Here is a 14,562-nt window from a genome sequence, read left to right on the forward strand (position 1 = left end):
ACATTTTATTTAGGCAAAATCCATTTATTTCTTGCACTTCTCAAGAAAGAAAGTTTTCTTTTTCTTTGACTTTTCATTTGTTACACAAATACTGCTAAAAATATTTTTAAATTTATAGTCTTTCTTCCTAAAAAGTAAATTGTTCTCATTTGGTCCTATTTTTTCCAGCCTATGTCTTTATGAATATATACTTTATCCACAATTACAAACCACAGTGTGGCATCAACATGGTGCTGTGCCTTTTTCACTTAATGCTCGTTTAAGCATAGAGAGTGGTGGATTTGGTCATTTTGACCTTACACTTGTATAAGGACTAGTTCCTGGAAAGCTAGGAGACTTGATATTATGGGATGTTGGAAAATATTTGCAAGTAACATGGCATCCAGACACACACTTTCATACTGACGATAGGTTTGTTTCTTCCAGCTAAACTGAATACTCAGTCATGCCATCTCCTCTGTGTGCCAGGTTAATGCCGGAGCCCAACCTGCCCCCGCTGCTGCTCTACGACTCGGGGTCCCTGCCCCCTGGCACAGACCCGCAGCAGGTGATCAACATCGACCAGCTCCGGGAGCAGCTTCCCGAGCTGCCCCGCGTGACCCGGGAGAAGCTCGTGCAACAGTATGGGATGCTGCCGGAGCACAGCTTTGCCTTGCTGGTGGGTACTGATCAGAGGCTGCGATCAGCCCAGCAGGGGCGAGGGATGCTCCTCAGGGGGCTCTAGGTGCAGTGGCCCATGCCTTCAGCTGTACCGTAGAACCAGGCGTGCTAACCTTCCTCACCAGCCTTTTTGGTAAATGCTCCTCCGAAAACCAGAAGATGAGACAGGATCTCGTGTCAGTCATTCCTTGTGTGTAGACACGAAGAGCTGCTCACAGCGGCCGTGGAGGCTTCTTGAAGACAGTCCAAATGTTATGGATGAGTGTTCTCCCTTGCGTCTGCAGGACAAAAGGAAATCAATATATAGGCTTTCTAGATGTCTGGCAGTATTGGACATGACAGAGTCTGGCAGGAAGTGGGGTTCTCAAAAAGCCAGCCAGTTGTTTTACCAGTTATAGAAGAAACATTTATTCCACATGAAATGCTGAAAACTCTGACTAAAAGTGTTGGTCCTTAGAGGATGCATCTGAAGGGGCTGTTAAGAATCTGACACCATGGAGATGTGCTCAGGGATTTTCTGTCCTTGCCAGGGCTGTTGGGCTTTGCAGTTTCCTTTATCACGGCAACATTAAAGTGACACAGCGTCTGTGAGAGTGGCATTTCGTCACAGCTTGTCTGTCAGGGAGGATGAGGAAAGTTTCTCTGCTGCATCTCTCGGGGATGAGGTGTCTGCCACACTCATCGTGTGGAGCGCAGAATCCCTGGAAACGCTGGGTTTTGCATTGTAATTGACTGATAATAACTATGTAGGGATGTTAGAATATTCCTATTCGTATACATATGTATATACTTCAATAACAAAACTTGGCCATTTCTGGTACAAGGTAGGCGAGCGAATGCTTGTTGAATGAATGAGTCTCTCTTTATCATCCATTGATCAGCTCATTTGAAAAGTATCCAGAGTATACAAAACTCAGTTTTGTTAGTTCGACCTTGGAAAAACACACGAATCCTAACAGGCTTTCCGGCTAATAGGTGTTCTGTGCGAGATGCACATGAACCCTCTTTCACCACCAGTGATTAGACACGATGGGTTATTTTCTCTTGCTTTAGGCAGAGTTGCTCACCACCTCCCATGGGCTGCTGTTGTATCTTATTCACACCTCTGAGGTGATTATGTCACTGTATTTTAATTCTTTGTTAGTGTATTTCGTTCAGTGCCTTGAGGGCGAGGACGGTTTCATCCTCTCCCTCTGCTCCATTACTCCGCACAGATTAGCACATCAGCAGTGCTGACTGCCAACTCTTTGTAGGAATCAGTTAGTGAGCTTCTTGTTCAGAGCACCTCTTAACCTGAAACCTCTGGCAAGTCACGGCCTGTTCCTCAGTTGATTTAACAAACCTGAGTTTTAGTCTTACACATCTTCCCCACCATCTTGACTTTCCAGCCCACTTGAAATAAACTTCAGACTCAATAATAAATGCTAAATTCCAGTCCTGCATTTCATAACGGATTTGCCAAATTAAATAAGGGATGGGAGGACACAGACCGAGGCTTCTCAGCCCCAGGGATAGTACCCTCACCGCCAGCAAGTTCTCTGAGGCAGAGGCACATTCGCACTTGTGTCTGTGTCCCAGGCTCTGCTCCCGTGACCTTCAAGTGCCACAGCCTAGGAGGTCTTGGATAGATGGTTGCTGAGGGTGGCAAGTGAGTGAGTCTCTGTTTTCATAGTTTAAAGGCCCTGTTTAGGGAAACTTATTTTTGATCTCTTCAGTACAGCACTTTTACTGGCATCTCCTGTGTAGCAGGTACTGAGACAGGATCAGGGACTCTCCTTTTTGTTTGTTTGCTCTCCAGGAATATGTACAGATGACACTACAACTAACCAGTCCCCAGGGCAGACTGCACTAGATAGATGTGTGATGTAGGCTGGGAGCCCAGAGGAGGTAGTGATTACCTTGATGGAACAGAGGGGAAAACTCTCAAGAAGGAGGTGGTTTTTGAGCCAGTTTTATAGGGACTTGTTTTTTTTGATATACTAAAAATATGCTTATTTTTATAGCTTGCAGATAATGTAGTAGGTGACTCATTTTGGTTTTTTCTTTTTCTTTCAATGGCTAGTACTTGAAATTTTCAAGACGGTTGAGAAGAGAACTTAGTAGGAATGGAAAGAAGATGATTCAGACAAATTTTTTTTCCTGAAATTAGGCATCCTGAGCCCTTGATGACTTGATAATCACTGGAAGCTGAGTTACTCGTAACATACCCGAAAATGGTCTGTTCACGTTGTTTCCTCCCTTCCTCAGAAACACAACAGATTGCTGAGAAGGGCAGATGCACAGATCTGATGAACTCTCTTTCAATTTAAAGAGTGCCCAGGAGTATTCATTAAATCAGTAGCCGTGGTGGAGGTCTGCTCTGCAGAGCTCCGAGTCCACACTCCTGCCTTTGGGTCACTTATTAAATTAAACATTAAGCACATACCCAACCCCGCACAGGCCTTACCCACAAATGATTAAAAAAAACTTCAGAACTTAACTCTAGTCTTTAATTTTTTTTTAATTGAAGTATAGTTGATACACAATATTATATAAGTTACAGGTGTGTACAATACAGTGATTCACAGTTTTTCAAGGTTGTACTCCATTTATAGTTGCTGTAAAATATTGGCTATCTTCCCTGTGTTGTACAACTCTAGTCTTTAATTTATCTTGTCGTCCTACTGTGTGGTGAGCGCTGAATTGCCTATTGATCATTTCTCCTTGGCATTTACAAAACTCTAATATAAGTCTATCTTAGCATTCACCACAAAGTCTGGCACACAGTAGGCATCAGTGAACAGATGGACAGGTAAGTGGATGAATAGAGTACTGTCACAATACTCAGGAAGGTCCTGGGAGAAGCAGTGTTCCTGATAAAGCATCCCTGTTTCCAAAGGTCAGATACATAAACCACCCTTTTGACAGCCCAGCAAATCACAGGGTGGTACCTGTGTCCTTGAGCTCCGGGGGAGAAGCCTGGGGTTTCCGCCTTAAGCTCACCATGTGCCGTGACCAGCCTCAGGTCACTTGGTCTCTCTGACTCTTGTTTTCTGAACGGGTTTCTTTAGGACATTAAATATCTGCATTCTGGTTTCATCTCTTAAACCCGTCTGATAATCCCCTCCCAACAGGTAACCTGTATGACTGTTTCTTCCTCTGGCCTCATGAAAAGTATCATGTCCCACCTGAAACTTCAGCCTAGTGAGCTAACCTTTCCTCCCTATCTTGTGTCAGACTCCCTTGATTTCTGACCTCATTTGTAAGGATTATGGAATGGACATAATGGAAGCTGAGATCACAGCATTAGGATTTTGAAAACTGAGAGATTCTAGTAGCGGAAGCACAGCAAGTTCTTCTCTAAGTCAGTGTATCCAGGATTAATTATGAGAACAGTCAAGGTTATATGCAGGTACGTTTTTCTGGTAGATAATCCCAGGTGTTTTCTTTGGGGGCATCTCTTCCTAAACCTTGCTTTGCTGGACTTGGAACGCAAACGAATTGTTGTCATTGGCTTGATAGGCAGCGCAGAGTCGAGGCTGTTGGCTAACAGCAGGTTGTGCGGTTCACAGCAGACCACTTTCTAATCCATCTTCCCAGCACCCCCTGCTGCCGGTACCATCCATCACCCCATTTTCCCGGTGAGGAAACATCACCTCTGTGGTTGAGTGGTTGAGTGTAAGACACTGAGTGACTTCATCAGGCCTGTGAGGGAGCTGACTGCAGGGCCCAGACTCTTTACTTGCAAGCGCTTCTGCCTGCTGGCACATACAATGTGCCACAAGGCCAAGTGGAAATAATGTTTCAAGTTCATTGCTGTTTTCACTCACCTAACAGAGAAAACAGAATGTTTACTTTTGTGGGTATTAATGCTTTCTCCAGCCCCACTGATGCTTCATGAAACGGAGCCATAGAAATCAGTCTATTTAAAACTTTTGCCCACCCCTCTAGGTTTTTAAGATACCAGCCTGCCTATAAATAAACATAAAAAGTGCTGTCTACTGAATTTAGTGAAAATCAGTCAACTCCAATGAAAAGCAGAGATTTTATTCATTTTCCAAGTAGAAAATTTAAGTCAGAGGAAAGAAATGTAAGCTCTTCTCTGCAGTTTTATTTATTTTGTTTCTTAGACTTTCTGCCTTAGGTACTTGGCCCCTTCTGACGGAATCATTGAGAAGGGCCTCCACATAGTGCATGGGGTTTGTAGGTTGTGTGGGATGATTTTGCCCAGTTCCTTGTGTCATGCACTTGGTAAGAATGCATCTGAGCTCACAGGGTGGCTGGCTGTGTATGAATTCAGTGGACAGATTTCAGTGTCATCTGTCGTGGGAGGTTTAGTGGAGGAATGACATAGCAGCCTCAATTCAGTGTTTCTTGAGAGCCCACTGTACTCACCACAGTGCCCTATGCTGTTGTCAGATGTAAGAGCTTTATCTTTTCTGTGTTGTGTTTAATTCTCCTGAGGAGCCCTGCAGGCCAGTGGGTTAACACACTAAGAGACAGACACTCTTTTTTTTTTTTTTCCTGACACATAGTTGATTTACAATGTTGTGTTAATTTCTGCTGTACAGCAAACTGACTCCGTTATACACGTATGTACATTCTTTTTTATATTCTTTTCCATTATGGTTCATCCCAGGACATTGAATATAGCTCCCTGTGCTATACAGTAGGCCCTTGTTATCCATCCAGTCTGTATGTAATAGTTGGCATCTGCTAATCCCAAATTCCAATTCCGTCCCTCCCCCACTCCCCCCTCCCCCTTGGCAACACAAGTCGAGACAGACACTCTTTCTTTTTTTTTCAAGATTTTTTTTTTTTTTGATATGGACCATCTTTAAAGTCTTTATTGAATTTGTTACAATATTGCCTCTGCTTTATGTTTTGGATTTTTGGCCCCGAGGCATGTGGGATCTTAGCTCCCTGACCAGGGATTCAACCTGCACCCCCCTGCATTGGAAGGCAAAGTCCTAACCACTGGACTGCTAGGAAGTCCTGAGACAGACACTCTTGAGTCCAGATCTCACCTCTGGCATTGAGGAGCTGGGAGGACTCTGAGAAGTTACCTGAAGCTGTTCCCTGCCCAGAGGAAAGAGGAGGGGAACGAGTCACTTCCCCAAAAGGTGACAGGCACAGCAGCGTCTTCACGGAATCTAAAAAGTCTACATACAGCTGACCAGACTCCCAAGAACATGCTGCCAGGGTGCAAGAGCACCAGACAGCTGCTAGCACATCAGGAGCCACGCAGGGCAGAATTTTAGGAGAAATCCAGCATGGCTTCTGTGAGACTGGAGGGAGATGTGATTACCCTCCGAGTCAGTGACTTCTGCTATGTGTCTGTCCGTCTTTGTGTGCAGCCTCAAGATATGTGGTCTTATTCGAACAAATTCATTTGCCCAGCTGGTTATTCCCCATTTAAAGTCATAATCTTTTGTTTCTGACATCATGGAAAGAGTAAGATGTCTCCGAGGAACAAAGAAACAGAAAGGATATCATGATGGTTGGCTGTCGAATGGATTGTTTTCCAAGAGTTTTGCTCTGGGTCTCTCGTTACCTTGAAATGGCCTGGTTTTCTGTCTGGATGAATTGCCTATAAAATAATTTCCCGTGATAGATATCTGTCTATCCCATAGGTAATACTGCTTTAAAGCTAATAGTTAGAAAAGCAACTGAACCTTATGGACTGCTTTTAACCGCCCAGACTTATTGAGTAGCAGAGGACTCACCGTGTAACCACAGCTGAAGGAAAATCCATTTGGTCAACACCATCGCTCACCATATTTCAGCTTCATGCACTTTACAAAATCGATTTTACTGTTCATTTTATAAAATTGCCCCCAGTGCTCGTCAGCTTAAGGGTGCTTTCACGGTTAGTCTGTGCACCGAAAAAATAACCCATGTTTTTATTCTGGTCAAGTCGAATCAAAAGGTGCGTCTTCTAACTTGACTCCCGCAAAACCCACAGTTCATTCACTTCAGGTGCAAATGGCAAGGGGCTTTCTGAGGTGAGTCCCCTCTGGGCCCAGGCACCTGCCCACTGGGGGGTGCAGTCCTGAGCGCCAGCCTTGGGGACTCTCAGGGACTCTGTCCCCAGCCCATCCCGAAGCCTCATTTCCTGTCTATACAGTAGACAGGTTTCCTTTTGGGGACAGTTAACAGAAAGCTTCAGCTGAGTAACACAGGTTTCGTCCGTGTTGGGACCATTTTGACAGCAGTGGTTTTAGGCTCACTGAAGTGTGATTACCATCAGAATTGATTTCTTGACAACATCCTCTTTGTGTCCGATTCTCGCAATCTTTGGTTATGCCTGTCTGCTGTCAACTTTTATTACCTGAATTATTTGGATTTTGATTGTCCAAGGGAAAGTCCTCCTCTCAAATTGATTTCTCTCAACGTCTCTCCTGGAGTGAATGCATCACAGAGAATGTAGACTCATTTCCGTGCGTCTAAGCCGGGGGTCAGTGAGAACGCTCCCGGAGTCCAGCTCAGAGGTGTGTGCTTCCCGGCTTTGCTGGGAACAGAGCACAAGTGAAATGGATGGAACCGGAGTTTCGCTCAGATTTCAGGGGCTCCCAAGCTCTCTGGGAACGTGACCCAGAGGTGGAAATTGTGGGGACCAGAATAGGACTGTAGACCCATCTAACCATGTATTCCTTGAGTCAGGCTAAAGAGTCAGTTTCAGAGCTGCTTGAAAGTGGCAGTGATGGTTCAGGATTCCAGCTTCCTCCGCACACTCGGTGGAGAGCGGTGTTTTCTGTGCCAGCCTCACACCACCAATTAACTACCTTTTGTTTTCCCCACTGATGAATCCTCTGGATGAGTCTTTTTTTTTCCCTTCTCTCTCACTGAAGGATTTCCACAGCCCCTCCTTGTTTCCGTGAAAAGCAGAGGGAGGCCGTTCACAGCAGAGACCCCCCCTCCCGCCCCACTGCAAGTCCCAGTCCCTCCCATGGCCGCCCCTCGTAGGGGCCTCCTATCACCTCATTTCCATTTCCACCCCAACACTAGCAGTGATGTTATCTTCAGGGCCATGTTTCACAAAGTTTTGGGTCCGAGTTCTTTTTTTCTCTCACCTTGTAAGAAGGATTAGACTCACAGGAGTAATGTGGAAGCACAGAGCTCCCGTCGACGTGCAGATGCCGGGCCCTCTTCCCGTGGCGTGGCCCCTGTGGGTACCTCCCTTCTTAGGGCTACTCCTCCTGGCTCCTGTGAGTGCAGCCCAGGCGGAGCTGTTGTCACTCAGTTGCGGGTACGGGGTCCCCCGAGCTGTCAGCCACTCCCCCCCACAGCACGACCTGCCCAGTTAGGTATAACCTCGTGCGTGAGTCACCCGCATCGGAGGAGCCAGAGTGCGAGGAAATACCATGTGCTTGACGCCGAAACTATGTGAGTGACAACGGTTTGTTTTGCAGTGACAGGGATGCTGCAGAATCAGGCAGCACCCACGCAGGTGCGCTCCCTGACTTCTCTGGGGAGGGGTGTGGAGGGACGCAGGAGAGAGGCTCCGGGGGTGTTCCGGCCACCCTCCTGTCCCCCCGGAAGCGCTGTATGGGGGGTGCCACCGTTCCTCTCCCTACCCCCCCCCGACCTGGTGTGTGTCAGCCGCGGCGGAGAGCACCACGTGGTCTAGGTGTAACCTGGCAATGGCAGCACCTGAACTCACCATTTTCTCCTCCTAATTTCTAAGCTAATTGCTGAGGGCCTTTGCTACATTTTTAATATGTTAAGAACCTTTCAACAGCTGGCAGCTCTCAAAATCATGCAAGTGGTGGGGAAGTGCATTCTTTGGATGGGCAAGTTGCCTCGTGTTGTGCCCAGCCCTGGCGGGTGCTCAGTTTCAGTCCCCAGGAAGGCGGGGATGTGACTGTCCTTTGTCAGCGGCAGCGGAACCCAGAGGGTGATAGCACAGGCTGCAGAGTCCCAGCTGTACTGTTTTCTCACCGTGGGACCTCAAGCAAGTCAGTGCTCAGAGCGTCCCCATCTGTAAAAGAGAATTCCACTAGTGCCTCGCCCACAGAGTCGTCGTTGGCACTGGATGAGTTAATGTAGAGAAAGCACCCATTATTGTTGCTGTTGAAACTACTATTAACATCATTAGCAGCAGCAGTAGCCACGTGCCGTCCCCACCCTTCCCCCCGCAGGGCTGCCCGCTGATCCCCGTGTAGCAGGTATTCAGGCAATAAAGCCAGGGTCCCCGTAGCTGACGGGTCACTCCCTGCCACATAACCAGCTGTCCCATAACGTGTGCTCTGTGGCCTTTTTCTTCTCCGAGTCTGCCACCGGGCAGCTGTCTCTATCGGGTTTCATTCGCCTTCTAAATATAGTCCAGCCTCATCCTGCCTATCATCAGATTCCCAGGGTGTGTGACTTAGGACAGGAATGGCAGTTGAGAAATCAGCCTTCCTCCTCTTGCAGCAAGATAGTCTTCTGGCATTTGGTCATCTCTGAAGGTAGGCTGGAAAAGTCGGCTGCGGGGCACCTGGCTTTAGGGCCCGATGCAAGTGTGGGTAAGGTTCCTTCCCAAAGCAGCAGGGAAGGGAAGGTGACCCCTCTGCCTTGCCTCACCCCAGCAGTGACCAGCGGACAGACCCACTGGCAGTGGAGGGTTCGTGTCTGCATCCAAGAGGCTGGCCTGGCATTGGCTTTGGGTGTCATGGGATGCTTTGGGAAATTTGATTAAAATGTGAAAAGGATGCTTCCCAGTTAGTCGCAGAGCTGTAAAGAGTGTCTGGTGTTACACAAAAGCGAGGACCAATTGTCCATGCCACTTGGGCTATCTCTCTCTTTTTTTTTTTTTTTTTTGCGGTACGCGGGCCTCTCACTGTTGTGGCCTCTCCCGTTGCGGAGCACAGGCTCTGGACGCGCAGGCTCAGTGGCCATGGCTCACGGGCCCAGCCACTCCGCGGCATGTGGGATCTTCCCGGACCGGGGCACGAACCCGTGTCCCCTGCATCGGCAGGTGGACTCTCAACCACTGTGCCACCAGGGAAGCCCCGGGCTATCTCTTGAAGGAACAGTTTGAGACATAGTCGGCCGGGAGACTTGACGCCCTGTGTAGCTGAAGGTTCAGCTCTGTCTGATGTGGGATAGATTAGTGCTGGCTTGTTGCCTCTGAGAAGGACATTAAGGGTTCCCTAATGCAGTGGCCTTTTTGCGTTGCTCTTTGTTTTTTTTTTTTTGCCTGCACCACGTGGCTTGTGGGATCTTAGTTCCTCGACTAGGGATTGAACCCGTGCCCTTGTCAGTGAAAGTGCAGAGTCCTAACCACTGGACTGCCTGGGAATTCCCCTGCGTTGCTCATAATATGGTTTTCATGTAAGGGAATTAACTGGTCCATTGTTTTCCCAAGAAAACCAGATGGCTGCGCGGCCATGTTCACAGGGGCTCCTGAGATCTGGGCCAAGCATTTGCCAATCTCACAGAAAAACGAAGAAGGCCTTACCTAGAATGCTGTGTTTTTCTCTTGGTAAGCGGGCTTCTGATGTAAAGAGCCCGAGCGGGCAGCCCATGTGTGACTTTGCATCCATCTGTCATTCTCCGGGCGGGGACAGCTCGGCCTCCTGCAGCCCTGCTGCCTACAACTCGCCCTGTCACGATCGCAGACTTTCCCATCCATTGCAGATTGTGTACTGAACCCACATATCCCCCAGTGAAGCACAGCCCCAGCTCAGAGAGGCTGCCTCACAGCACTGACACGAAAAGACAAACAGAAATCTGACTTGCCATGTTATCCATCCAACAACAAAACCACCCAAGGGTAGAGGAATAGATATTCATCACGTCCCAGCAACTCAGCCAGGCCTGTGAGTTCAGTATTTCTAGGTGGACTTAGAATACCTTTCCTCGGCAAAGCAGAGTCCTCCTGACAGCTCTTTTCACCAGCAGGCCAGCCTCTCTGGGTTAGAACAAAGGGAATCCCACTTATGTGATTTGGGCCGGTAGCCGGTTTTCTCCCTCTCCAGTGGTTTGTGTGCCATTGTGGAAATTTGAATACTTTTCCATAAGTTAAACAGAACTTTCTCTTCATGCTGCCTGAATTTGCCTTTATCTGTAGTCAAGCTTTGGCTGCTGAGGTGGCCTTTGCCCAGGTTTAGCATGAGCAGAATAATACCATCAGCTTGAAAAGAGATTCAGGAGATGATTATGGGATGATTCAGTAGGCTTGTCACCAGAGAATGCAACTGTTATAAAGGGCACGTAGTTCGTTTTTGTTTTCGTTTTTTTACGGAATTTCTATTTTAGCAGCTGTGTGCCTGTGTGTTTATTACAGCATCTACAATCACGAAACATTGAGAGCACTTTTGTTAGTGTGCCTCGCTTCTTCCCAGTATCGTATTTTTCCAGAATGTTCTTTTGGTTAATGAAGTTTCTCTGAAAGGAGCGAGGGTGAGAGCCTTACCTGCAATATAAAGTTAAAAAGGAATATTTTAAGGAAAGCGTGGTTTGATTTGAATTTCAGCAGGTAGGGGAAACCTACTGTTTAAAATGCATTTGGAACCTTCAGCCTCTCACATGTGGGTGGAACATGTTTTTATTTTCTTCATTGAAAAACAAGGGCTGGGCTTAGCCACATTTCTCGGTTTTGCCAAATCCGTCTGAGCAGGCAATGTACTGTATAATTCAGTGAGTGCCTTGGGGATTACTCTTAGGCATAATTGTGGCAATTCCGATATTTAAAGGTGAACATGGTATGATAAAGGGTAAGCATTCACATGTGATTTTTTTTAAGAAAACACAAGGCGATGGGAGACGCTGATTCACCCATCGATGCTAACCAGGCAGCTGCCGTGACCCAGCACTGACATAGCTCTAGTCCCAGAGAGAACGGGCAGCGTGGCCCCTGACTCACAGAGTTGGCAGTCCGGAGGGGGAGGGAGAGTAGGGGCTTCTTCAAGCACGTCTCCTTGATGAGCCAACCCAGGTGATTGTTTTCACAGAGCGCAGTGAGAGCCAGGATCAGCTGGGCTCAGAGGCCTGGCACTACCCTCCACCCATCACGTGGTCTAAGTGGGTCACGTGCCTGTGTTCTTACTCATTTTGAAAACATGTGAAAACCACTTCTGTCCGCTCTGGGGATGATGTGAAGATGAGTACAGTTACGATCCACGTTTGATTTTTCAGAAGTAGAATGTTCTGTTTGTTCCTTCTTGGTCTGCTGCTTTTCTTACCTTCTTTTTCTAGCCATCGCTAGGACTTACAGGAGCAGACAGGCCTGGAAAGAGACAGGACGGTAAACTCAGGCTAGACATGCTGCTCAGGGATAAACGTTGTAGGGTAGGGTACCCATGGCTGACACTGAGAGGGCGAATGAGTTTAGGGGATGTCAGGTTTCATCGTCCTCTGGTCCACAAAGTCCAGGCTGTCTGCAGTATGTTCCTTCCTTCGACAGACTGCTGTATAAATGCATGGTGACAGTAGTAGAAGTAGTAGAATACTTGCTGTTTACTGAAAGGGATCAGAATGTTCTGGTGACATCCTTGTTTGGGGAAGTACCAGTAGATGTCTCAGGGATGCAGAGGGTGACAGTTTCAGAATACTGATCTTTCATTTTTTGGAGGCTTTATATCATTTTCTTTTTCTTTACAGAATGAAGTTGGCCTACTGGAGTTCTTCCAAAATGTGATAAAAGAAACTAGGGCAGAGCCAAAAAAAGTGACTAGTTGGGTCCTCAACACTTTTCTGGGCTTTTTAAAGCAACAGAACCTTGCCGTCAGTGAGAGGTGAGTGGGGTCTGGGGGCGCATTTTCCTTTCTGGTGAACTCTGTGTCCAGAAGCAGTTGACACAGGGCAGGGCTGGTGTTCTGCCCTCCTTCTTCCCCCTCAGGATCTCCTGACGAGACACAGACATCCCCTGTGAATGTCAGAGTCTAAAGCTGTCCGCCATCCCCTTCACATCTGAAAGCTCATTTATTCCGATCTCTGACCGTCCACGCTGTCCTTTGTACTGTGCTGGGCTGGGGACCTACAGATGAGTAAATGAGGAGTGTCCTACCTGCAGGGCATCCAGGCTGTAAGAAAGCAGACAGTCGGCTCAGTACCATCCCGTTACACCGCAGGTGTGTTCAGGCCACCATGAATGCACAGGAAGGGGACCTGCACCGAGGCTGGGGCGTCCACCAAGCTTTCCCTCAGGAGGGAGAGCGAGTCTCCCTCAGAGACCAAGCCCTGAGGAGTTGCCAAGTGGAGGGAGGGTTCCGAGCATTCTGGACCGTAGATGCAATTGTGCGACACTCAGAGACAAGAGGCGTGGTGGGCTCAGGAGGCCCAGAAGCTCCAGGGTGCTCGGGAGGGAGCAGGGGAGCTGCAGGGATGGGCAAGGCCACCCGAGAGGCTTCACACGCCTTTGTCGGCAGCTGTCAAAGGCCTGAGAGCACACGCTCACTCCAGATCCCCTCTGGGGGGATGGGATGGAAGATGGAGCCGAGGTGGGAAGCCCAGTTGGGTACCTCTTACAGGAGCGCCCGTGCGAAACGCCCTGTGCCTGGGCCCGAGTGCGGTGGACCAAGGTGCGGATAGTGTTCTCAACTCCACATGACTCCACCTCCCTCACGCGGGCTTGGGGCGAGATGGAGTGGAGCCTTTCAACCTGGTGGGAGGTAAAGGAAGAGGGACAGGTGGGGAGGATGCCATGTTCCTGTTGGACATGCAGGGTTTGAGTTGCCTGTGGGACAGATGTCCCCCTCGTGGGGTGACTGATAGGCAGTCAGATACATGGGCCTACATCTGCTGGGAGGCATCTGGGAGTGTAAATCCGAGAGTTCTCACTTGTTCAAAACTCAGCACCTGTTAATTGAGACTCTGCCCTATGCTAAGTTCTGTACTGAGCGTGGGGAAAGCCGGTCCACGAGGCAGACGCGGTCCCCGTGGTCCTTACAAAGCAGCGAGTTGGGTGCCCTGAGAAGGGGGAGAGGAGAGCTGAGCTCCCTGCTGAGTGAAGGGTGAACGGGGCCCAGCAGGCCAAGTCCAGCACACGCTCCAGGCGTGAAGAGCAGCGTGTGCACGTGGCTCGAGGGGAGCCCGAGCGTGGCATCTCGGGGAAGGCAGGGCACGGCCCAGTATAAGCGGATCGTGGACTCAGCAATGTGTAGATGGTACTGGAAGCCGTTGGAGCAGGTGAGAGCTGTGGGGAGGATACCGTGTGACCAGGCCTGAGACTCCCTGGACTACCCAAGGAGCATGGGCAGGGAAGGAGGGACAGAACCAGGACCATGGGTGTCATAGGAGCCAGAGAAAAGGAGAGTGTGAGGAAGGAGAGAACGGGCAGCAGGTTTAAATGTGGGTGTTCATCAGGGACACACAGGCAGGTGGCGCCCCGCGGGAGGCCGAGCTGTTCTTGGGGAGCGTCGTTGCTGCAGCAGCGCCCACGGCCATATGGGGAAGCAGAGCCGGGGAGACAGGCGTGTGCTGACTGATACGTGAGTCCAAAGAGTCGTCTGTTCGGAGAAGTTACCCCTGTGCGATGCTGGCTTCATGTTCGGCCTCTTGCTCGCAGTGTGTTTGCACAGGTACCAGTGTGGCCATGTGGCTCTGTTTCACCTCCTCACGTGGCTTCTTACAGCCGTGACCTTGGATGAGTCACCCTCAGTGCCGTCACTGTAAATGACAGTGATAGTGCCTGCCTCCGAGAGTTTTTGAGAGGAAAACACACGGCGCCCGTGGGCCCTTAGTGTCCATTTCCTTCTCTATTCCGTGATGGTATGTGAGGTACCAAAACGATGTCCCCCCCTTCCCGCCCCGATCCCCAAACTCCCATGGCATCTGTTGCCTGTTTCTTTCCTTCTTGTCCTCTCCGGTTTGACCTCTCTACTCAGAAACTTCACTCTTCACACTGAAAAGCCCGGGCCCATTCAGGCAGAGTTGATGGAGGAGGTATAGCTGTACCAGAGCCTGAATGGCTCTGGAGAGGTCTTGGTGAAGGAGGGG

At 48.9% G+C, this 14,562-nt stretch overlaps 1 protein-coding gene across 3 annotated transcripts in view; it reads left to right on the forward strand.

The window, feature by feature from the left end:
• Positions 1-14,562, forward strand: part of GATB (glutamyl-tRNA amidotransferase subunit B) — a 77,068-nt gene that overhangs the window by 47,296 nt on the left and 15,210 nt on the right. For all 3 annotated transcript variants that reach the window (XM_060299697.1, XM_030878226.2, XM_060299696.2), the window contains 2 exons: positions 469-658; positions 12,226-12,359. In XM_060299697.1, the coding sequence (XP_060155680.1) occupies positions 469-658; positions 12,226-12,359 (324 nt within the window). The remainder of the gene's footprint in view (positions 1-468; positions 659-12,225; positions 12,360-14,562) is intronic.

Source organism: Globicephala melas, chromosome 5 (assembly GCF_963455315.2).
Source record: "Globicephala melas chromosome 5, mGloMel1.2, whole genome shotgun sequence".
NCBI classification, from domain to species: domain Eukaryota; kingdom Metazoa; phylum Chordata; class Mammalia; order Artiodactyla; family Delphinidae; genus Globicephala; species Globicephala melas.